The sequence below is a fragment of the Salvelinus alpinus genome, chromosome 2, assembly GCF_045679555.1.
Source record: "Salvelinus alpinus chromosome 2, SLU_Salpinus.1, whole genome shotgun sequence".
NCBI lineage: Eukaryota > Metazoa > Chordata > Actinopteri > Salmoniformes > Salmonidae > Salvelinus > Salvelinus alpinus.
Window position 1 is genome coordinate 73,266,530 of NC_092087.1, and position 23,335 is coordinate 73,289,864.

The 23,335-nt window shown below is 44.9% G+C and overlaps 1 protein-coding gene across 11 annotated transcripts in view; it reads left to right on the forward strand.

The window, feature by feature from the left end:
* The window catches only part of LOC139567722 (myosin-10-like), a 93,725-nt gene that overhangs the window by 33,173 nt on the left and 37,217 nt on the right, over positions 1–23,335 (forward strand). For 3 of the 11 annotated variants that reach the window (XM_071389159.1, XM_071389158.1, XM_071389161.1), the window contains exons 4-8: positions 16,237–16,264; positions 18,455–18,563; positions 20,487–20,516; positions 20,764–20,781; positions 21,873–21,890. In XM_071389159.1, the coding sequence (XP_071245260.1) occupies positions 16,237–16,264; positions 18,455–18,563; positions 20,487–20,516; positions 20,764–20,781; positions 21,873–21,890 (203 nt within the window). The remainder of the gene's footprint in view (positions 1–16,236; positions 16,265–18,454; positions 18,564–20,486; positions 20,517–20,763; positions 20,782–21,872; positions 21,891–23,335) is intronic. The other 8 variants (XM_071389167.1, XM_071389160.1, XM_071389168.1 and 5 more) reach the window with 5 other exon arrangements.

Genomic DNA, 23,335 nt, shown 5'->3' on the forward strand with positions numbered 1-23,335 from the left:
TGATCAAATTTTCTGAATCAAATCAAATCAAATCTTATATGTCACATGCGCCGAATACAACAGGTGTAGTAGACCTTACCGTGAAATGCTTACTTACAAGCCCTTAAACCAACAATGCAGTTCAAGAAGTAGAGTTAAGAAAATATTTACTAAATAAACTAAAGCTAAAAAAAAAATCAAATAGTAACACAAGAAAATGACATAACAATGTTATAACAATGTTTTGGTGAGTGTTCTCTTGCTTTTATCTGGTTCAGAAGAACATTGACCACATGCAGTTATGGATGCTGAAAGTACTTGATGAATTACGCTACTGATTAATGTGTTTAATCAAATTCAATCCCTCATTTCCTCTACACTCTTAGAAAAAAGGTTTCCAAAAGGGTTCTTCGGCTGTCCCCATAGGAGAAACCTTATTGGTTCCATGTAGAACCATTTATGGTTCCATGTAGAATCGTCTGTGGAAAGGGTTCTACATGGAACTACTCAAAGCTGTTCTAGTTGGAACCAAAAGGGTTCTACCTGGAACCAACAAGGGTTATTCAAAGGGTTCTCCTATGGGGACAGCTAAGGAACCCTTTTAGGTTCTAGATAGTATACCATGGGATTGTACCATGGTACCATGGGATTTTTATTAGCCTAATAGTTGGAACAGCTTGTGCGTACCATGGGATTTTTATTAGCCTAATTGTTGAAGCAGCTTTGATTGAGTTATCCTGCTCTGTTGCTTTTCTCATATGTTATGGAATTGAGATAACATTTGTCCCATTCCCCCCCAATTTCCAAGTCTTTCTGGCCCTAAACTCATTCAACCTGCAGGGAATTTTTACCCTGAATATCAGCAGATTCAGCACTTCTCTGATGTTTCCAGCTGCCAAACATGGGAAGGATGTCCCTGGAGACACTCTGCAGTCTGAGCACCTAAACGACCGTGCCCTCCAGACAGAGCAGAGGTCTAGCTGTTTCTTTAGCCTCCCCTGAGATCCACGGCAGGCCCGGCAATACTGCAGCACACAGCCATTTTCCCTAGAGATATAATACGAGCGTGGTTGATGTCATAAACCTATAAAGTTCTGGAATATGCTGACAATGATCCATTTCGAAGGCCTTTTCCCTCTAGGGTTTTTAAAACAGCTGACATTAAGCCAGTGGAGCCAAATGCTCCACCATCACTATGCCAACGCTCCACCATCATTATACCAACGTACCACATTGAGGAAGCTAGAGAATATCCATTACCCTTGAACTTTTAAGTGTTTCTTGCAGTGACCAAACCTCTCTGCTGGCCATTACAGTTCAATGGCAAGGAATGCAGGGGTGGCCATTGGGCTGCTGTATATCCTCTGGGTGAATAAAGAATAAATCATTGTCTGCAGAGGCGGGAGGAGGCTAAGAGGACTCCTAACGACCCCTGGGCGTGGGAGGAACGAAGCCACACAGGACACTGAGAGGGCAAGACCTGCTGATTACCCGTTTCCTTTTCTGTCTGGGGTTAGGGTGAGACTGACTGCAGCTATAGGCAAGTCATCCCTTTTCTGTTGTGTCAGGATTTTGGTTCTGTAGTGACAGTTCGAGGATAGAGAGAGAGGAATGACGTTAGAACATTGAGGAATGCGTTTGATCTCACCCGTGGAATTCAGCCTCTGTCAGTCCTGGATTGAACGATACAAGGGATGGGAAATGTAATCTCTGTCTGAGTTGGACCTCTCAACGTTCCATGGTGTCCAAAGTGTTCAGTATGCTACATGTGCTTCTCCCTTTGAAACACCTTTCATGTTTCGTCTTGAATTTAATTTATTAGAACATCTTGGCTCAGGAATACAATGGCTTCAGATCAGGAGCCCCAGGTCCACGTTCTCCCCTTTGTTTTGGCCTTGGCTTGGACTGAGCCCTGGTCGTTAGAGGAATGCGGTCTCCCGTGCTCTAAGGGGGCCTTTCTGACGGTCCGGCAGGTGGTCTTGTGGCTGGCCGCTCTCCGGGAAGCTGTAGATGAGATCACAATCAGTTCCTCCAGTTTGTGTGACTAATGAAAAATTACTTCAAACCACCTCCTGCCAAATTCCTGCGCGGTGCGGTTGGTCGCCCGTCTCGGGACAGCTGGTTCTGTTTCTCAGCCAGGCCTGAGCCACATTGGCTGACCACTCATCTGAAAAAAATACACTATGTGCCGTGCTCACAGTGAGAATTCCTCTCTGTGTTGTCACCCAGCGTGGATTGGCTTTTGGCAGAGCTAGCATACAGTAAATGAGCCCTGTTCAATGTCCTCAAGGCCTTGGTAAGCTCTTAATAATGTGTTACTTTTTTGTCATCAGACTTTCAACTGCTGGGTTTTTCCCTCAGGTCAGTCTCATGATAGGGGAAAAGATATTGAACGTCTCTATTACTTTACCAGAATGGCAGGTGTGTGTTACTTTGCATTATGCCCCATGATCTAAGTATTCTAAATATTGAAGTAGGACAAGGCCTCAGGCTCTGGCTCTGGCTTAATTGAGATTCCCTTCCCTTACTTTCTGTCACTCCCCGTCACTCCCTCTGTCCTTGCTGTGGCAGCTATAGTCCAGTAGTACACAACCTGTCTCTTGTAATTTATCTCACTCCTGAGGTAAATATTAAACACAGATTTCCTAAACGTGTACTGTACCAGGTGCCTTGGTCTGGGTCACGTAAACAACACACACTGAATAAATGTCCAGATGTCCGGGGCTGTCAAACTTCTCAAAATGATGAATCCGCCTAGCTAGCCTAGCCTATCACATTTCTCTTCTAAGGACCCATTTCTCAGGAAGGATCCACATTGGAAATGGAAACTAGATGTGTTGGGTCTGTCTATTTTTTTTATTTCCCATCTGTAAGTCGTTGTTGGTGGCTGAGGACCAACTCCTGGTTCTGCCCATATCAGAAGCCCTGCCACTGCTGTTTAATGGCCCCATATCAGAAGCCCTGCCACTGCTGTTTAATGGCCCCATATCAGAAGCCCTGCCACTGCTGTTTAATGGCCCCATATCAGAAGCCCTGCCACTGCTGTTTAATGGCCCCATATCAGAAGCCCTGCCACTGCTGTTTAATGGCCCCATATCAGAAGCCCTGCCACTGCTGTTTAATGGCCCCATATCAGAAGCCCTGCCACTGCTGTTGAATGGCCCCATATCAGAAGCCCTGCCACTGCTGTTGAATGGCCCCATATCAGAAGCCCTGCCACTGCAGTTGAATGGCCCCATATCAGAAGCCCTGCCACTGCAGTTGAATGGCCCCATATCAGAAGCCCTGCCACTGCAGTTGAATGGCCCCATATCAGAAGCCCTGCCACTGCAGTTGAATGGCCCCATATCAGAAGCCCTGCCACTGCTGTTGAATGGCCCCATATCAGAAGCCCTGCCACTGCTGTTTAATGGCCCCATATCAGAAGCCCTGCCACTGCTGTTTAATGGCCCCATATCAGAAGCCCTGCCACTGCAGTTTAATGGCCCCATATCAGAAGCCCTGCCACTGCTGTTTAATGGCCCCATATCAGAAGCCCTGCCACTGCTGTTTAATGGCCCCATATCAGAAGCCCTGCCACTGCGGTTTAATGGCCCCATATCAGAAGCCTTGCCACTGCTGTTTAATGGCCCCATATCAGAAGCCCTGCCACTGCGGTTTAATGGCCCCATATCAGAAGCCCTGCCACTGCGGTTTAATGGCCCCATATCAGAAGCCCTGCAACTGCGGTTTAATGGCCCCATATCAGAAGCCCTGCCACTGCGGTTTAATGGCCCCATATCAGAAGCCCTGCCACTGCTGTTGAATGGCCCCATATCAGAAGCCCTGCAACTGCGGTTTAATGGCCCCATATCAGAAGCCCTGCAACTGCGGTTTAATGGCCGTTTCAGGGGCCAGGGGCTTTGCCTCTTAGATCCCATTCACAAGCAGGCACTCTATAGTGTTTGTTTTTGTGAGTGTTATATTGACTGCTTTAAGCACAGATGACGGCTAACAGGGACCAGGCACAGAGGAACAGTCCAAAACCCCTATTGACTGCCTGCCAGCTGTTTGCTGTCAAAGACAGCTTTGCAGGCTGTGAACGCCTCTCGACCAATCATAATGCCTTGCTGGAATTAACTGTTTTATAATGAGATGGTAACAGGAAGGGGGAGAGGATTGGTGCATGTAGGCTATGTCAGAGAGAACATACGCAGTGTACAAAACATTAGAAACATCTTCCTAATATTGCGTTGCAACCCCTTTTGCCCTCAGAACAGCCTCAATTCGTTGGGGCATGGACTCTACAAGGTGTCGAAAGCGTTCCACAGGGATGCTGGCCCATGTTAACTCCAATGCTTCCCACAGTTGTGTCAAGTTGGCTAGATGTCCTTTGGGTGGTGGACCATTCTTGATACACACAGGAAAATGTTGAGTGTGAAAACCCCAGCAGCATTGCAGTTCTTGACACACTCAAACCAGTGAACCTGGCACCTACGACCATACCCCGTTCAAAGGCACTCAAATCTTTTGTCTTGCCAATTCACCCTCTAAATGGCACACATACACAATCCATGTCTTAATTGTAACAAGGCTTAAAAATCCTTCTTTAACCTGTCTCCTCCCCTTCAACTACACTGATTAAAGTGGATTTAACAGGTGACATCAATAAGGGATTATAGCTTTCACCTGGATTCACCTGGTCAGTCTATGTCATGGAAAGTGTAATATTTTGTACACTCAGTGTAAATACAGTATAATCTGACTAGACCCTTATGCACTGCTGGAGTCCTGCCCGATGTACAGGCTTATAACTGCTCCTGAGGTGTTATACTAACAAACTGACCACTCTAATGCTTTAATGGGATAGCTTTTCCATACCTCTCCACACATTGTAGACTGCAAAATTGGCCAAGTCCAGAAATCCTTCACTCCCCTGCTTGCTAAATTACAGTCAAACTGTCAACAAAGTTTTAGGATGTTGGACCTGGTCTTTCTGAATGTACAGGCCAGGGCAACAAAACCCACATCTCATTTTATTGTGGAAAGGCTGTAAACACTCAATGTTCCTCAGTCAGTCAAATAGATAGAGCAGTCCATACATGTTCAGTACAGGTGTTTTCCGTATATGGCCAGGTATTTGTCCATACATGGTCAGTACAGGTGTTCTTTGTACATGGCCAGGTATTTGTCCATATATGGTCAGTACAGGTGTCTGCCTTAGTCTAGAGTGAAGCCGAAATCCCATGGAGAGACGCCCGTAGCGAGCGTCAATTCACATACACTGCATAGCGTATGTCAATGAAAATCCATAATAAACAGTTATCTATGTTCCCTATGAAGCCCCTGAGAGTTATTGTTGTGAGTTCCTTAGATGTCCTATGTCCTAGTCGTTTATAAACAACCAAGTCTTTCTTGTTCTTCTACGTAAGCGGTCCTCAAGTTTTCCAGACGTAGCCTGCCTAGGCTACATGCCTATGAAATCAACACAGGTAGGCTGCGATCTTAGCTTACTGCCCAATACATTATAAACTACATCTTTAGTCTACTTAGCATAGAGGAATTGTAATGATCTTCCCTAATTCTTTTCTACAAACGACCCCAAGCAATCTATCTGGCCTCACACAGGAAGCGGCGCAGGTCCTAATCCAGGCACTTGTCATCTCCCGTCTGGATTACTGCAACTCGCTGTTGGCTGGGCTCCCTGCCTGTGCCATTAAACCCCTACAACTCATCCAGAACGCCGCAGCCCGTCTGGTGTTCAACCTTCCCAAGTTCTCTCACGTCACCCCGCTCCTCCGCTCTCTCCACTGGCTTCCAGTTGAAGCTCGCATCCGCTACAAGACCATGGTACTTGCCTACGGAGCTGTGAGGGGAACGGCACCTCCGTACCTTCAGGCTCTGATCAGGCCCTACACCCAAACAAGGGCACTGCGTTCATCCACCTCTGGCCTGCTCGCCTCCCTACCTCTGAGGAAGTACAGTTCCCGCTCAGCCCAGTCAAAACTGTTCGCTGCTCTGGCACCCCAATGGTGGAACAAACTCCCTCACGACGCCAGGTCAGCGGAGTCAATCACCACCTTCCGGAGACACCTGAAACCCCACCTCTTTAAGGAATACCTAGGATAGGATAAAGTAATCCTTCTAACCCCCCCCCCCCCCCCCCTTAAAAGAGTTAGATGCACTATTGTAAAGTGGTTGTTCCACTGTATATCATAAGGTGAATGCACCAATTTGTAAGTCGCTCTGGATAAGAGCGTCTGCTAAATGACTTAAATGTAAAATGTAGATTTGACCAGAATTGCTCCGTGTAGACGCGTGAAAAATAGACTTGCTTGCTAATTTGACGCGCTATGATGCTGTTGACACTCGTCTGTTTTCTCTCACTCATATGCATTCTATTTCCAGCATGAGCACACTTTTCGTTAGAATTGAGCTTGAGGCTCGTGGCTGGCAGGGATGTGAACTGGAATGTGTGGAATGAGTCTGGTCACTGCATCAATCCAGCAGGGGGGATCTGAAGGGGGGAGGGGTAGTGGGGAAGCAGTCTGCCCACAGTCTACAGTGTGAGATAGGCCCTATCCCCCCTGTCTCGTGGCTGGTTGGAACTTCCCCTGGAGGAGCCAGGCCAACCAACAATGATCTTCATTTTACTCTGGTTTGGACTCTGATATCTGCTGACTGACATACTACTGCTCACCACACAACACTTGGATGATGCCTTTATTTGTTGCAGAGTGCGTCTGCTATAAGTTATCAGTGCATCTGCTATAAGTTATCAGTGCTCAGAGTTCATTTTGAGACATTTCCTCTCTTTTTTCTTAAACTGATGAAAACTAGACGATCCTCAATTAAAGCTACAGACCACCAGTTTGTGTTCATTATCCACCACGGCCCAGTGGATGTGTTGTACCTCTATTTATATCAAACTGGTTTCTGAGCTCTTCCTCCTTCAAAGCCACTTTGTTAACAGCAAAAGTGACCTCTGGAGCTGGGTTTTCAGAGCCGAGTGTTTCCACTCCATTGCCTTTCCTTAATGCATTAGCCTTCAATAGCGGAGGCTGGCCCAGGCCCAGCGGGCCACAGGCTCACAATGAGCTCACTGTCTGTGGGCTGAGATCAGCTCCCTCTGCCCCCCTCTGCTCTTCTCTCCCTCGTCCTATCCTCCCTTGTCTCCTCTCCGTCACAAACGCACCACGCAGAGCCACTGTGCCCAAGATGTCCTACAATTTTTCACTTTGTTGCAGGTTTGACAGATGGTGACGTGTGTTTTGTTTTTGTTGTCTATGGTCTGTGGAGGAGCTCAAGTAGAGTCATCCATCCAAGTTGTTAATTAGGCTATAAATTATTAAGTCATTATTCTATTATTTTGAGCATTAATAACACAACTCTGGTACTGCCTTTTTCCCTCCCATGAGACAGTCCATTACTAAAGAATTGGCCAAACACCGTACAACTAAATAGGTTTTTAAATCATTTTTATTCTTCATTCAAATATTTTAACAACCACTCCTATCCTATTCCGTGGAGCAGCCTCTTGAGGACATCCAAAATAATCAAGTCATGTGAAGCTGGAAAGAACACTACCAATCATGTGAATCCCACACAACGGTTCTCATGACTAGGCTATAAAACACTGTTACAGAAATAACAGCTCTGGTTGGTTCCCCATCTATGCCCACCATGGCTTCTACCCCTCAAATAGTCATCAGAGTTGTACGATCTTGGAGAGGTTGTTGAGGTCGATGCATTGGCATGAATGAATGGAATTCGAGAACGTCCTCTTGACTCGATTATATCCTTCCCGCGTCTGCAGCCGGCCAGATCAAGTGAGAGATGTTTCCACAGCAGCCTTGCTGTCTGGGTTGTGTTTGCGTCTGAAAGAGATAGGGGTTTTGGATGTAAAGGGAGACACAGGAAGGATGAGACAATGGTGTGTGTGCGTGCTTCTCAGTACGGCCATGCGTGTGGCAGTGGATGATGACATCATACCATGAAATGCCTGTAAATCCTTGTGCATCAGTGAGAATGTGTCAAGCCAGGCCCCCCCGCCCGTCATCAAAGCCAGGAAGAACCTGCTCAAATCAAGGAAGCTGCACTGTCCCTGATGAGCCATCCAGCTGTGCCTGTGTCCCACCCTGTTTTCCTCAGGCATCCCTATCTACAGAATAACCCATCCGGCTCTGGCCTCTCTCCTCTCTCCAGTTCACACTTTCAAACCAGCTCTCTCCCTCCATCAGAAGACCGTGTCCTGGGGTGTGAAAGACCTTAATATCCGAGAGAGAGTGTCACTTCCAGTGACTCAGGAAGAGGTCATGGGAAATGTCAGTGGCCAGCCGCCATCTGTAGAATCTGTAGCGGAGACGGTGAAAGACTGTTGGCCTCAGCTCAGACAGAAGAGGGGGGAAAACCCATTTGAAGAAGGGAGAAGCAAGTGAAACATGTCCTGCCTCTGAGTCTGGTTTAATATCAAATGGTTTCCAATGTAGTTCTTCAGATGTGGTCAAAAACATGATTATTACGTCAAAGAATTCATATTTGCGACGCAAAGCAAACATTAATATGACCGGCTGCCCACAACAAATGGCAACATCATGCCATGTAGCCACTAACAGATTCCTGTTTTGCTACATTGGTGGTAGAACTACTTTTATTACACGTCAAGACTTTTCTCCACAACCCTTTTCATCCGCTAAGTGAGGATGAATGGAGAGGAGATGTACAGTACCTACTTGAATGCCCAGCAGCAACCCAAACGCACAGCGTCAGACAAAGATGGAAACCAGTAGCACCTCTCTCTCTGTTCCTAAGAGATGGTGAAGACCTGCCAGATTTGAACACGACACGTTAAATTCATCACTTGTTACATCACAGCAACAATTCCAAATGTCACATGAAATCATCGGATTGCTTTGTAGTGCACCCATCTAGCCGTCTCGTAGGTCAGGGTGAAATTCCTGAGATAATTAGGAAATCTAATCAAATCAATGTTTATTGGTCCCGTACAGTTGATGTTATAGCAGGTGCAGCTAAATACTTTGGTTACTAGCTCAAATCAAATGTTATTGGTCACATACACATGTTTAGCAGATGTTAATGTGAGTATAGCGAAATGCTTTTGTTTCTAGTTTCGACAGTAATATTTAACAAGTAAACTAACAACTACCTAATACACACAAATATAAAGGAATGGAATAGAATATGTACATATAAATATATGGATGAGCAATGGCCAAGCATCATAGGCAAGGTGCAATAAGGTACAGTATATACATATGAGATGAGTAATGTAAGATATGTTAACATTATTAAAGTGGCATTGTTTAAAGTGGCTAGTGATCCATTTATTAAAGTGGCCAGTGATTTGAGTGTCTATGTAGGCAGCAGCCTCTCTGAGTTAGTGATTGCTGTATTATGGCCTTGAGATTAGAGGTCGACCGATTAATCGGAATGGCCGATTAATTAGGGCCCATTTCAAGTTTTTATAACAATCGGTAATCGGCATTTTTGGACACCGATCATGGCCGATTACATTGCACTCCACGAGGAGACTGCGTGGCAGTCTGACTACCTGTTATGCGAGTGCAGCAAGGAGCCAAGGTAAGGTGCTAGCTAGCATTAAACGTGTCTTATAAAAAACAATCAATCTTAACATAATCACTAGTTAACTACACATGGTTGATGATATTACTAGTTTATCTAGCTTGTCCTGCGTTGCATATAATCGATGCGGTGCCTGTTAATTTATCATTGAATCAAAGCCTACTTCGCCAAACAGGTGATTTAACAAGCGCATTCGCAAAAGAAGCACTGTCGTTGCACCAATGTGTACCTAACCATAAACATCAACGCCTTCCTTAAAATCAATACACAAGTATATATTTTTAAACCTGCATATTTAGTTAATATTGCCTGCTAACATGATTTTCTTTTAACTAGGGAAATTGTGTCACTTCTCTTGCATTCTGTGCAACAGAGTCAGGGTATTTGCAGCAGTTTGGGCCGCCTGGCTCGTTGCGAACTGTGTGAAGACTATTTCTTCCTAACAAAGACAGCCAACTTCGCCAAACGGGGAATGATTTAACAAAAGCGCATTTGCGAAAAAATCGCTATCGTTGCACGAATGTACCTAACCATAAACATCAATGCTTTTCTTAAAATCAATACACAGAAGTATATATTTTTAAACCTGCATATTTAGTTAAAATAAATTCATGTTAGCAGGCAATATTAAACTAGGGAAATTGTGTCACTTCTCTTGTGTTCATTGCACGCAGAGTCAGGGTATATGCAACAGTTTGGGCCACCTGGCTCGTTGCGAACTAATTTGCCAGAATTTTACGTAATTATGACATAACATTGAAGGTTGTGCAATGTAACAGCAATATTTAGACTTATGGATGCCACCCGTTAGATAAAATACAGAACGGTTCCGTATTTCACTGAAAGAATAAACGTTTTGTTTTCGAAATGATAGTTTCCGGATTTGACCATATTAATGACCTAAGGCTCGTATTTCTGTGTGTTATTATATTATAATTAAGTCTATGATTTGATAGAGCAGTCTGACTGAACGGTGGTAGGCAGCAGCAGGCTCGTAAGCATTCATTCAAACAGCACTTTACCGCGTTTGCCAGCAGCTCTTCGCAATGCTTCAAGCATTGCACTGTTTATGACTTCAAGCCTATCAACTTCCGAGATTAGGCTGGCAATACTAAAGTACCTATTAGAATCCATCCAATAGTCAAAGGTATATGAAATAGAAATTGTATAGAGAGAAAGTCCTATAATAACTACAACCTAAAACTTCTTACCTGGGAATATTGAAGACTCATGTTAAAAGGAACCACCAGCTTTCATATGTTCTCATGTTCTGAGCAAGGAACTTAAACGTTAGCTTTTTTACATGGCACATATTGTACTTTTACTTTCTTCTCCAACACTTTGTTTTTGCATTATTTAAACCAAATTGAACATGTTTCATTATTTATTTGAGACTAAATAGATTTTATTGATGTATTATATTAAGTTAAAATAAGTCTTAATTGTTCATTCAGTATTGTTGTAATTGTCATTATTACAAATATATATATAAAAATCGTCCGATTAATCGGTATCGTCTTTTTTGGTTCTCCAATAATCGGTATTGGTATCGGCGTTGAAAAATCATAATCGGTCGACCTCTACTTGAGATAGCTGTTTTTCAGTCTCTCGGTCCCAGCTTTGATGCACCTGTACTGACCTGGCTTTCTGGATGGTAGCGGGGTGAACAAGCAGTGGCTCAGGTGGTTGTTGTCCTTGATGATCTTTTTGGCCTTCCTGTGACATCGGGTGCTGTAGGTGTCTTGGAGGGCAGGTAGTGTGGATGCGTTGTGCAGACCGCACCACCCTCTGGAGAGCCTTGCAGTCGAGGGTGGTGCAGTTGCCATACGAGGCGGTGATACAGCCTGACAGGATGCTCTCGATTGTGCGTCTGTAAAAGTTTGTCTGGGTTTTAGGTAACAAGCCACATTTCTTCAGCCTCCTAAGGTTGAAGAGGCGCTGTTCCATTTCAGTTTGTCTGTAATGTGTATGCTGAGGAACTTCGATGTGGATAGGAGGGTGCGCCCTCTGCTGTTTCCTGAAGTCCACGATCATCTCCTTTTGTTTTGTTGACGTTGAGTAGCTCCTAACAATGCAGTAAACAAATATACAAATAATCAACAAAACATTAAATTGCACAATGTATATGAATAATCCTCAAAAAATAAAATGGAAATTAAATAATTTGGGTCATTGACGTCCATGAAAAGCTGATAACGCTTAGCCTAGAGACAAGTGTTACTCCTTTGGTGAATACAGGAAAATACACACCCCCTATGAAGGAGAAGATGCACCCCTGTCTTGAATGATTGACTACGGTACCTCACAGGAGACAATCTAATAATGCATCACAATTCTTTCCATCCACCTTTCCACTGCTCATCATGACTCTCCCAGATTGGATGGAAACTCTTTTAACCTAATAAGGCGTGTATTCCCAGACACAATCAGGTTATTGACGTCTTCAGGGGTAAAGGCCATCTAACATAGAAGTGCTCCTCCTTGGTAGAGATACAGATTGGACATAAGGCTGTCTTCAGGGCTACGATGCTGTTCTGCTCCTGATGAGTCATTGCCGGTGTGAGCAGCTCTCTCTCTCTTATGCTATATTGGTCATGGTCTATTATAGTCCAATCTGAGAACTCGGCACATGGCACTTAGGCTATGAAACTTCATATGGGAAATCTGGTCAGTTATGTTCCCACCTTTCCCTCTATAAACTAGCTCGCTGCTAGTAGATATGATGGGTTATGTACAGTCCCAAACTGTGCTTCTGGGCCCTTACTGTGGGTCAGCCCCATGCTCTGCCTTTTACTGTGGGTCAGCCCCATGCTCTGCCTTTTACTGTGGGTCAGCCCCATGCTCTGCCTTTTACTGTGGGTCAGCCCCATGCTCTGCCTCTTACTGTGGGTCAGCCCCATGCTCTGCCTCTTACTGTGGGTCAGCCCCATGCTCTGCCTCTGTATGTCAGCCCCATGCTCTGCCTCTGTATGTCAGCCCCATGCTCTGCCTCTATGGGTCACCCCTATGCCCCTTACCGTGTGCCAGCCCCATGCTCTGCCTCTTACTGTGGATCAGCCCCTTGCTCTGCCTTGGTGACAAGAGCCCAGCCCTCGTCAGACTCACGGCCAGAACTGACCACAAAGGTCTATCTGGCGTCAGTGGTTGCCCCCCATTGATTTCCCCCCATCTATCTTCAGAGCTCCTGCTGTTAGGTGACCTAAACTGGGACATGCTTAACACTCCGGACATCCTACAATCTAAGCTTGATGCCCTCAATCTCACACAAATGATCAATGAACCTACCAGGTACAACCCCAAATCCGTAAACACGGGCACCCTCATAGATATCATCCTAACCAACCTGCCCTCCAAATACACCTCTGCTGTCTTCAACCAGGATCTCAGCGATCACTACCTCATTGCTTGTGTCCGTAATGGGTCTGCGGTCAAATGACCACCCCTCATCACTGTCAAACGCTCCCTAAAACACTTCAGCGAGCAGGCCTTCCTAAACGACCTGGCCCGGGTATCCTGGAAGGATATTGACCTCATTCCGTCAGTAGAAGATGCCTGGTTATTCTTTAAAAGTGCTTTCCTCACCATCTTAAATAAGCATACCCCATTCAAAAAATGTAGAACCAGGAATAGATGTAGCCCGTGGTTCACTCCAGACCTGACTGCCCTTGACCAGCACAAAAACATCCTGTGGTGTACGGCATTAGCATCAAATAGCCCCCGCGATATGCAACTTTTCAGGGAAGTTAGGAACCAATGTACACAGGCAGTTAGGAAAGTAAAGGCTAGCTTTTTCAAACAGAAATTTGCATCCTGTAGCACAAACTCCCAAAAGTTCTGGGACACTGTAAAGTCCATGGAGAATAAGAGCACCTCCTCCCAGCTGCCCACTGCACTGAGGCTAGGAAACACTGTCACCACTGATAAATCCACAATAATTGAGAATTTCAATAAGCATTTTTCTACAGCTGGCCATGCTTTCCACCTGGCCACCCCTACCCCGGTCAACACCGCTGCACCCCCCACAGCAACTTGCCCAAGCCTCCCCCATTTCTCCTCTACCCAAATCCAGATAGCTGATATTCTGAAAGAGCGGCAAAATCTGGACCCCTACAAATCAGCCGGGCGAGACAATCTGGACCCTCTCTTTCTAGAATTATCAGACGAAATTGTTGCAACCTCTATTACTAGCCTGTTCAACCTCTCTTTCATATCATCTGAGATCCCCAAAGATTCGAAAGCTGCCTCGGTCATCCCCTTCTTCAAAGGGGAGACACTCTAGACCTAAACTTCTACAGACCTATATCTATCCTACCCTGCCTTTCTAAGGTCTTCGAAGCGAAGTTAACAAACAGATCACCGACCATTTCGAATCCCACCGTACCTTCTCCGCTATGCATTCTGGTTGGCGAGACAGCGCCCTCCAAAACGCGAATAATAGGACTCAACATTTTCCACAGAAGTACGAAATAACATCATAAATTGTTCTTACTTTTGCTGAGCTTCCATCAGAATCTTGTACAAGGAGTCCTTTGTCCAGAATAAATCGTTGTTTGGTTTTAGAATGTCCTCTCCTGTCGAATTCGCTCCACAAGGCTAGCCAATGTTGATGACGTTTCCAATTTCTCTCGACGCAGAGAACGGAAAACTCCAAAAGTCCCATTAAACGTTGAATAAACTGATGAAACTCGGTTGAAAAAACCTACTTTATGATGTTTTTCTAATATGTATCAAATAAAAACAAAGCCGGAGATATTAGCCGTGTATACCGAACACTTATCATAAGACAATAGGGAGGTGCTTCCCGCGCCTAGGTAGAGAAAGGAAATTCTGGACACGTCATTCCAAGAGCTCTTGTTCGACCTCAGATCAAGCTAGACGACACCATTCTGTATTCTTCTGGCCCTTCTTTGGACACTGTGTTAACTAACCTCCAGATGAGCTTCAATGACATACAACTCTCCTTCCGTGACCTCCAACTGCTCTTACATGCAAGTAAAACTAAATGCATGCTCTTTCCTTCCAGTTCTCTGCTGTCAATGACTGGAACGAATTGCAAAAATCACTGAAGCTGGATACCCATTTCTCCCTCACTAACTTTAAGCACCAGCTGTCAGAGCAGCTCACAGATCACTGCACCTGTACATAGCCCATCTGTAAATAGCCCATCCAACTTCCTCATCCTCATCCCCATTCTGTTATTTTTTATATTTTACTGCTTTGCAGTCCAGTATCTCTACTTGCACATTCATCTTTTGCACATCTATCACTCCAGTGTTTAATTGCTAAATTGTAATTGTTTTGCCACTATGGCCTATTTATTGCCTACCACGCTTATCTTACCTCATTTGCACACACTGTATATAGACTTTTTCTCTATTGTGTTATTGACTGTATGTTTGTTTATTCCATGTGTAACTGTGTTGTTGTTTGTGTCACACTGCTTTGCTTTATCTTGGCCAGGTCGCAGTTGTAAATGAGAATTTGTTCTCAACTAGACTACTTGGTTAAATAAAGGTGAAATAATTTAAAGAAACAAAAAAACCATTGTGGTGCCCCCGTTCACCTCAGCCAATTAGATGAGAAGGAGCTCAGTGATTGGCTTGTTGTCTGCAAACTGTCCCAACCTCACTGTCACTTCAAATGGCTCCCTCCTGCTTCTTCCTGATTCTCTAGCCATTAAACCAGAGCATCTCTCTCTCTCTCTCTCTTTCTCCTCTCTCTCTCCTCTCTTTCCTGCTGACTGTAAATCACATTGATGCTCTGCCTTCTTCCTAGCGAGCTGTGTTTCTGTCATCAGCCCACCAGTTCTGTGATACAGGGCTCTAGAATAACAAGACTGTAAATACAGGGAAAGATGGCCATGGGTTGCAGTATTACGCCTACCGTGGTCTGACTGAGTTCCATGAGTTCATATGTAAACTGTTTTCACATAGGCTACATGCACATGATGGACATAGCCTACATACAGTCTTAGTAAAAAAGGTGCTATTTAGAACCCTTTTGGTTTCCATGTATAACCCTTTCCACAGAAGGTTCTACCCGGAACCAAAAAGGGTTCTCCTATGGGGACAGCTGAAGAACCCTTTTGGAACTCTTTTTTTTCTAAGAGTGTAGCTTTCAGCAGTTTTACGCTCAGCTTCCCTCAATTCCCCATCCTAATAGCGACAAGGTACACTATCAGCCCTTATCTCTGTAATGCAGAGGTTTGGCACTACAAAGCTTTCCTTTGAAAGAGTCCTCGATTCCTCCTCCGTTTTGTGTGCCTGTGAAATGTCTGGATCCTGAGGCTTTTGAAATGTTTAGCGAAATCACATTTCGTTCCTGGTGCAGACAATGACCTTCAACCCGTTTGAAGGGAGTATCTCAGTCGATGGCAAACTCACCAAGCTCAGTAAAGTTGGCTATGTCCTGTAAAATGACTTTGGTGTGCATCTGTCAGCCAGTGATACATTTGGTACAAGAACTCATTTCAGTTTGAAAGAGGGATTTTGGGGAATGGGCCATTGCCGATGAGTATGCTAAATGCTGATACTGTGTATAACTTCTCTCTCTCTCTCTCTCTCTCTCTCTCTCTCTCTCTCTCTCTCTCTCTCTCTCTCTCTCTCTCTCTCTCTCTCTCTCTCTCTCTCTCTCTCTCTCTCTCTCTCTCTCTCCCTCTTTCTCTCTCCCTCCCAGATCGAGAGGACCAATCAATTCTTTGCACGTGAGTAACCTCTGAGCCATGTCTGCTCAGCCCTTTTCTTCTCTTTCCGTGTTCTGTGTTGCATGTGTTGCATGTGTTGCATGTGTTGCATGGGTTGCATGGGTTGCATGTGTTGCTGGATTTACAGGAAAGTGTCTTCTCAGTTTGATTCCTTGCATCCAGCCTGCATAGTATCATACCACACTGGTTTGGAGCAGATGGTTTAGAAAGGCCATGCAGCACCAGCTTAATTGCATAATATTCACGATTCAATTATCTTAGTTATGCGCGTCTCTTCCTCACTTAGTCCCGAAAATGAAATGGGGAAATTATCTGCTGCATTGCATTCCTGCAGAAGCTCTATTCAACTAAGAATGAAGTGTAGCTTATTGAAGCCGACATGAATGTACTTAGCACTGATTATAGGTCGAAAGAGGAATCAATTGAATTGAACTAGAACAGAGCCAGAGGCCTCTATAGCTATTTTAAAAGGAGCAACTTAGTGACACAGAACAGTTAGACACTTACGGGAAAGAGACTTAGGCTTGGGGCAGGGAAGCTGGGAAATGTTTGGTATTTCTGGCACACACACAACCCCTACCCGTGGGCTGTATTCTAGTCTAGCGCCCAATATCTACAGATGACATTAATGCTGCCAAGAGAAATGTCAGCGTGGCATCTCATTGCAAGCCCCTTTGACAGGCCTACACCGATGATGTGTGAAAGAGTATACAGGGTAACGTTTCTCCAGGTGTGTGTGTTCTCTCCCTGCGCTGGTCTGAACCCGATCCACCACCACCCAAAATGTCCCTGGAGCCCCCAGTCAACACATATTTTCCTAGCCTTACACCATACATGACTAAGTCTGGGGGAGCATGGAAGAAATTGGATGGATGTCAGAAGTGTGGCTTGAACACTATCATAACATCTCACATCTGCTATGATGCTTTTATATGCCAACTGTGACTGTGACTGTGATACACACACACACACACACACACACTGTAGGAGACGGTGATCATAGCAATGTAAACGCTGCACAGAGATGCCATGTGATTCTAAGTCAGTCCCTGAGAGTATGTGCCGTCTCCTCTGCAGCAAGGCGAACCAACCTGAGGAATCTAACACTTCCAGTTCAATGCCAACCTCAGGGACATTTGACGCAATCACTCACGCACGGGCCATGTCCAAAATAGCAACCTAATGCCTATATAAGTGCACTGCTTTTGACCAGAGCCCGTCATTTCAGACGCAGCCAGAAACACCCTCTGCTCCCGGTGGTTATTGAGCTCAACACTAAACACACAACTCATCAGCCAAACAGCATATTCATAATACTAGACTAGACTACCATAGGACTTCACCACATGGCCAGGTAAGGGGAATCTGAAAGAAAAACTACACATGACTTTGTTATGGTAATTGGTTTTACACTCAGTGAGTATTCAGGGGCCTTGTCATTTATTTGAAGATCATCATGTCGTTAGTTTTATTTTGCAGGTCATTTTGCTCAAATAGATATAACCTAGCGTTGAGCTTGAGATCGGGGAAAAAGTTCAATGTTAACCGCCAGCGATTACGTAGAATGAGCACCTATTTTAAAACCACTGGTATGCATTGTGTGTTGATGTTACTGTACAGTAAGTGTCACTTGGGGATAGGATTCTTTCTGCATGGCTTGAAGAGCTTGCAAAAACATACTTCCTTGCTCTAAAGCTGTCATCGCTGTGGGTCCGTGAGTCCCACCCTCAACCACAGCCGCTGAACTAAACTAGCTCAAAGAAAATAAACAGCACATATAGATACACAAAAGCCCTGCTACACCGCCTCATCCGATAAACCTTGCAACTGTGGTTTATTTTCATTAATTTGTTGTTTAGCGGAGTTGCAGGGAGCAGAGCATGGCTAGCTCTCTCACCCCCGGCTCAAGACTGTTAATGGAGTTTACCCAGTTGCCATAATCTCCTCACAAAAACATCTGCCAGTCAGAAAGACAGTTCTGACACACACACACACACACACACACACACACACACACACACACACACACACACACACACACACACACACACACACACACACACACACACACACACACACACACACACACACACACACACACACACACACACACACACACACACACACACATGTCATTCTTCCCCATCTACTAACCCAGGAATCTGTCTTGTATGTTTTCTGTCTTCTCAGAGGTGAATCTGGTGCTGGCAAGACAGAAAACACTAAAAAGGTCATCCAGTACCTTGCACATGTGGCTTCCTCCCATAAAGGAAAAAAAGACCACAGCATTCCTGTAAGTGTACGTTTCTGTCTTTTCTTTCTCTATATTCCCCCTGCCATGTTTATCTCCCTACCAACACCTCTAGATCTCCCCCTAAACCCTGTTCTAAAGGTCACAGTTACAGTATGTCTTTCTATTGAGGGATAAATGATGAAAGAGGAGAGTTAACAACTTGTACGGCCCACAATGTCCCCCTAATACCAGGCCAGTCTGATCCACAATGTCCCCCTAATACCAGGCCAGTCTGATCCACAATGTCCCCCTAATACCAGGCCAGTCTGATCCACAAAGTCCCTTAATACCAGGCTAGTCTGATCCACAATGTCCCCCTAATACCAGGCCAGTCTGATCCACAAAGTCCCCTAATACCAGGCCAATCTGATCCACAATGTCCCCCTAATACCAGGCCAGTCTGATCCACAATGTCCCCCTAATACCAGGCCAGTCTGATCCACAATGTCCCCCTAATACCAGGCCAGTCTGATCCACAATGTCCCCCTAATACCAGGCCAGTCTGATCCACAAAGTCCCCTAATACCAGGCTAGTCTGATCCACAATGTCCCCCTAATACCAGGCCAGTCTGATCCACAATGTCCCCCTAATACCAGGACAGTCTTATTCACAATGTCCCCCTAATACCAGGCCAGTCTAATTCACAATGTCCCTCTAATACCAGGCCAGTCTGATCCACAATGTCCGCCTATAACCAGGCCAGTCTGATTGTGGACCAGGCCAGTCTGATCCACAATGTCCCCCTAATACCAGGCCAGTCTGAGGCACAATGTCCCCCTAATACCAGGACAGTCTGATCAATTATGTCCCCCTAATACCAGGCCAGTCTGATCAACAATGTCCCCCTAATACCAGCATAATTTTATCCACAATGTCCCCTAAAACCAGGACCGTGTGATCCACAATGTCCCCCTAATACCAGGCCAGTCTAATTCACAATGTCCCCCTAATAACAGGACAGTTTGATCCACAATGTCCCCCTAATACCAGGACAGTCTGATCCACAATGTCCCCCTAATACCAGGACAGTCTTATTCACAATGTCCCCCTAATACCAGGCCAGTCTAATTCACAATGTCCCTCTAATACCAGGCCAGTCTGATCCACAATGTCCGCCTATAACCAGGCCAGTCTGATCCACAATTTTCCCCTAATACCAGGCCAGTCTGATCCACAATGTCCGCCTATAACCAGGCCAGTCTAATTCACAATGTCCCTCTAATACCAGGCCAGTCTGAGCCACAATGTCCCCCTAATACCAGGCCAGTCTGAGCCACAATGTCCCCCTAATAACAGGCCAGTTTGATCCACAATGTCCCCCTAATACCAGGCCAGTCTGATCCACTGGTATTTACAGTACAGTGGATTAACTCCCTTGTTAATCCATATCAGATAGATCACACATGGGCTGTGTGATGAGGTCACGAAAGGGTCAGGTCCTTCTGAAGCTATATGATGCTGGTACATTACCACGGCAGTCAAAAATAGGCTCATTAAGCAATAAGGCACGAGTGGGTGGGGTATATGGCCAATATATCACAGCTAAGGGCTGTTCTTAAGCACGACACAATGCGGAGCTATTATAAACTGGTTACCAACTTAATTAGACAGTAAAAATACATGTTTTGTCATACCCGTGGTATACGGTGTGATATACCACGGCTTTCAGCCAATCAGCATTCAGGGCTGGAACCACCCTGTTTATAAAAATGTACCAATTGATAAAATGTGCCAATATATATAGATGTTTTATTGCATAACATGCCTGTAAATGTGTTAAGAGTCCATATAGTCGAGCTCCAGTCCCATGATGATGTGTGTTGCCAAAGTGAATGCATCCTACAGTAGTACCTATAGTGGGCTCTATAGATTGCGCAGGCGTGCACAACCCTCTAACATATTTGCGTTTGTTTATTTGCAACAAACAGCCAGAGTCGCCTAAACCAGTAAAAATACAGGCAAGTCTTTGCACTTTCTTCTAAACACCTCGTTCATGTGCATGTTGCATCACCAACTTTCTGCTCTCAAACGGACCTACTGTTATGTAAAGCTAATGGCAATTTCATATATTTATGTTTTGTGAAATGGTGCCATTGGTTATTTTCTTGCACACTGTGAAGCATGTACAGTATGTGTAATGTTGACATCTGTGCAAAAATTAGACAAACAAAGTTTGGGTATTGACCCAGATTCTCTTTCTATCAGGCGGAAAATAATCATGTCGTAAGTAAACTTTAAATCTGGCATGAATATTGATGTGAATGCAGCTTTTCCATGTATACCTGTGGGCCAATGCACTGTACTGTGCTGTAAAATGTGTTTGCAAATGTTGTTATTCTACACTAGATGAAACAGTCATATACATGCCTTTGTTGTGTTTGGTCGCCACCAGTCAAAGTTTGGCAGACATGCCGTACTATGTGAGCTATTTTTGAACAATGCCGAGTAGAAGTTGAGCAGTAAGACGTTGAAATAGAGATGAAGGCATATATTCCTGAGTCTGAAGATGGAACTGACACACACACACACGTTCTTCTATCCTCGTGGGGACCTAAAAATGTATTTCCATTCAAATCCTATTTTCCTTAACCCCTAAACCTAACCTTAACGCCGAACCCTAACCCTAATTGTAACCCTAAACCTAACCCCTAAGCTTAAAGTAGCCTTTGTCCTCATGGGGACGTGGGAAATGTCTCCACAAGGGAGAATTTTCCTCGTTTTACGATCCTTGTGAGGGGACATTTGGGCACTTCAGTTCCCCACGAGGATTAGAAGAACAAGACCAAACATACACACGGGGTCAGTTACTGGACATTACTGAAAAGCAGACTGTCTGGCCGTGGTTGTCATGACAGTAGTTAGTTCAGTAGCTTAATAATACTCTCAAGGCATTTCAACCAGCTGCTGTAGGTCTTGTTGATACTGTTAAGGTCATGGAAACGGCACATGAGGGCAGATGAGCAGTGCTCTGAATAAAGATGTGGTGCTCACTGTGGCACACTGCCCCAAGGCTAATATGAGAAACATGGATTTGCACCCGTCAGTGAGATAGCTTCTTGGAATAGAGCCTTTCAGAATAACATATCCATTCCCCTGCTTCCTGTTTTAATGTACTGCTGTACATTTCACTTAAACCGTTTGCCTTTATGCATTATTTAGCCTAGTCTGAATTATCTTTGAGTACTACCTGTAATTGTCTTCCTTGGTGTGTATGTACGGTATGTATATCCTGTATGTGTGTTTAGTATCCATGACCATTAACACTTCCTGTTTATTTCCATGGTAACATTTGACAATCTGCCCCTTGACTACAGAGTGGAGCCCTGTTCTATGTGAGTAGCATGTAGTCCGTCCCTCACCTCTCTCTCACCCACCGCACTCCACTCACTAGACTAGCTCAAAACACAATGGGCAGAATATCCTGTAAAGGGGCTGCTATTGTCTCTGTGTACTATTCTGTATATCTGTCCCTTTTATGGCTGTCAGTGGGGGCCCAATAGCAGCTTCTGTTTCTATCACCTTTGGGACTAAACTAGTTTAGTTTTAATCCACTCCATGCACTGTGTGGTGTCCCTGTTCTTACCTGTAGATGGCACTGCTTCTTTCAAATATCTCAGATTTGGGAAAATAAACATTACTTCCTAGTTTAATACATACTAATAAACACATTTCCCACTTCCTAACTGACACATCCCATTTTAAACAATAATACACCACCAGTCATAAACAGTGCATTTGTAATATGTTCCACTGTTATACTGGCAGACATTAAGCAAGACTCCTGTCAGGACCTCGTCACAAACTTCTCTCCCACGTCCAATTTGGCTCCCGGTGAGCCTGCTGGAGAGCTTTTCACTCGCGAGGTGCTGGTGCTGCCAAATAGCCATAGCAGGCTTTACTAAATAGTCAGTTGGCTTCCAGCTAGCAGGAGCTGGAGCTGGATTAGGACTGGAGGAGAGCAGCTAGGGAGGGAGAGCCAAGGGGACCACTGCCCAGAGCTCAGCTGAACGGACTCCCCCAGGGAGAGAGGGCCATGACATGGTCCAAGACCTACAACAGCCTCTCCTCTGCTTGGTCTATTCAGACCCAGCCACAGAACGCCCACCTGGGACGATAATGGGGATTTTAATCTTCGTACCTTATTGAATTCACCACGGGGTGTTGACTGTGAATTTTGCCGTTTGTGTCTCTGTGGCAGTGCTACTTAGATCACGAAATGAATCCCCTTAGAACTGCTTCTTCCTGTCTTCGCAAGTCTTTCATCTGCTCCCTGCTTTGCCATGAGGGAGGAGGTTACACAGAAAGTTATTCTGACTTCCCCTGGAGGGGTGGGGGTTTGTTCCTGTTCCCCAAAACCACAAACACAAGTGCAGTTGCCTGCGTCATTCGCACTCTCCCAACAGTCACTGAAGTGGTATTCTGCTTGTGGACTTGGAGCAACTCGTGAAACAACTTGTAATGTCTGTCCAGCAGGGACTCTGCTTGTGGACTTGAATAGATTTGTAATGTCTGTCCAGTAGTGACTTTGCTTGTGGACTTGAATAGATTTGTAACGTCTGTCCAGTAGTGACTTTGCTTGTGGACGTGAATAGATTTGTAACGTCTGTCCAGTAGTGACTTTGCTTGTGGACTTGAATAGATTTGTAACGTCTGTCCAGCAGTGACTCTGCTTGTGGACTTGAATGGATTTGTAACGTCTGTCCATTGACTCTAGTCTGTGGAGCAGATGTGATCCCACATCCCCACCTGGTCTCTTCCTTGAAGATTTAATGTGACA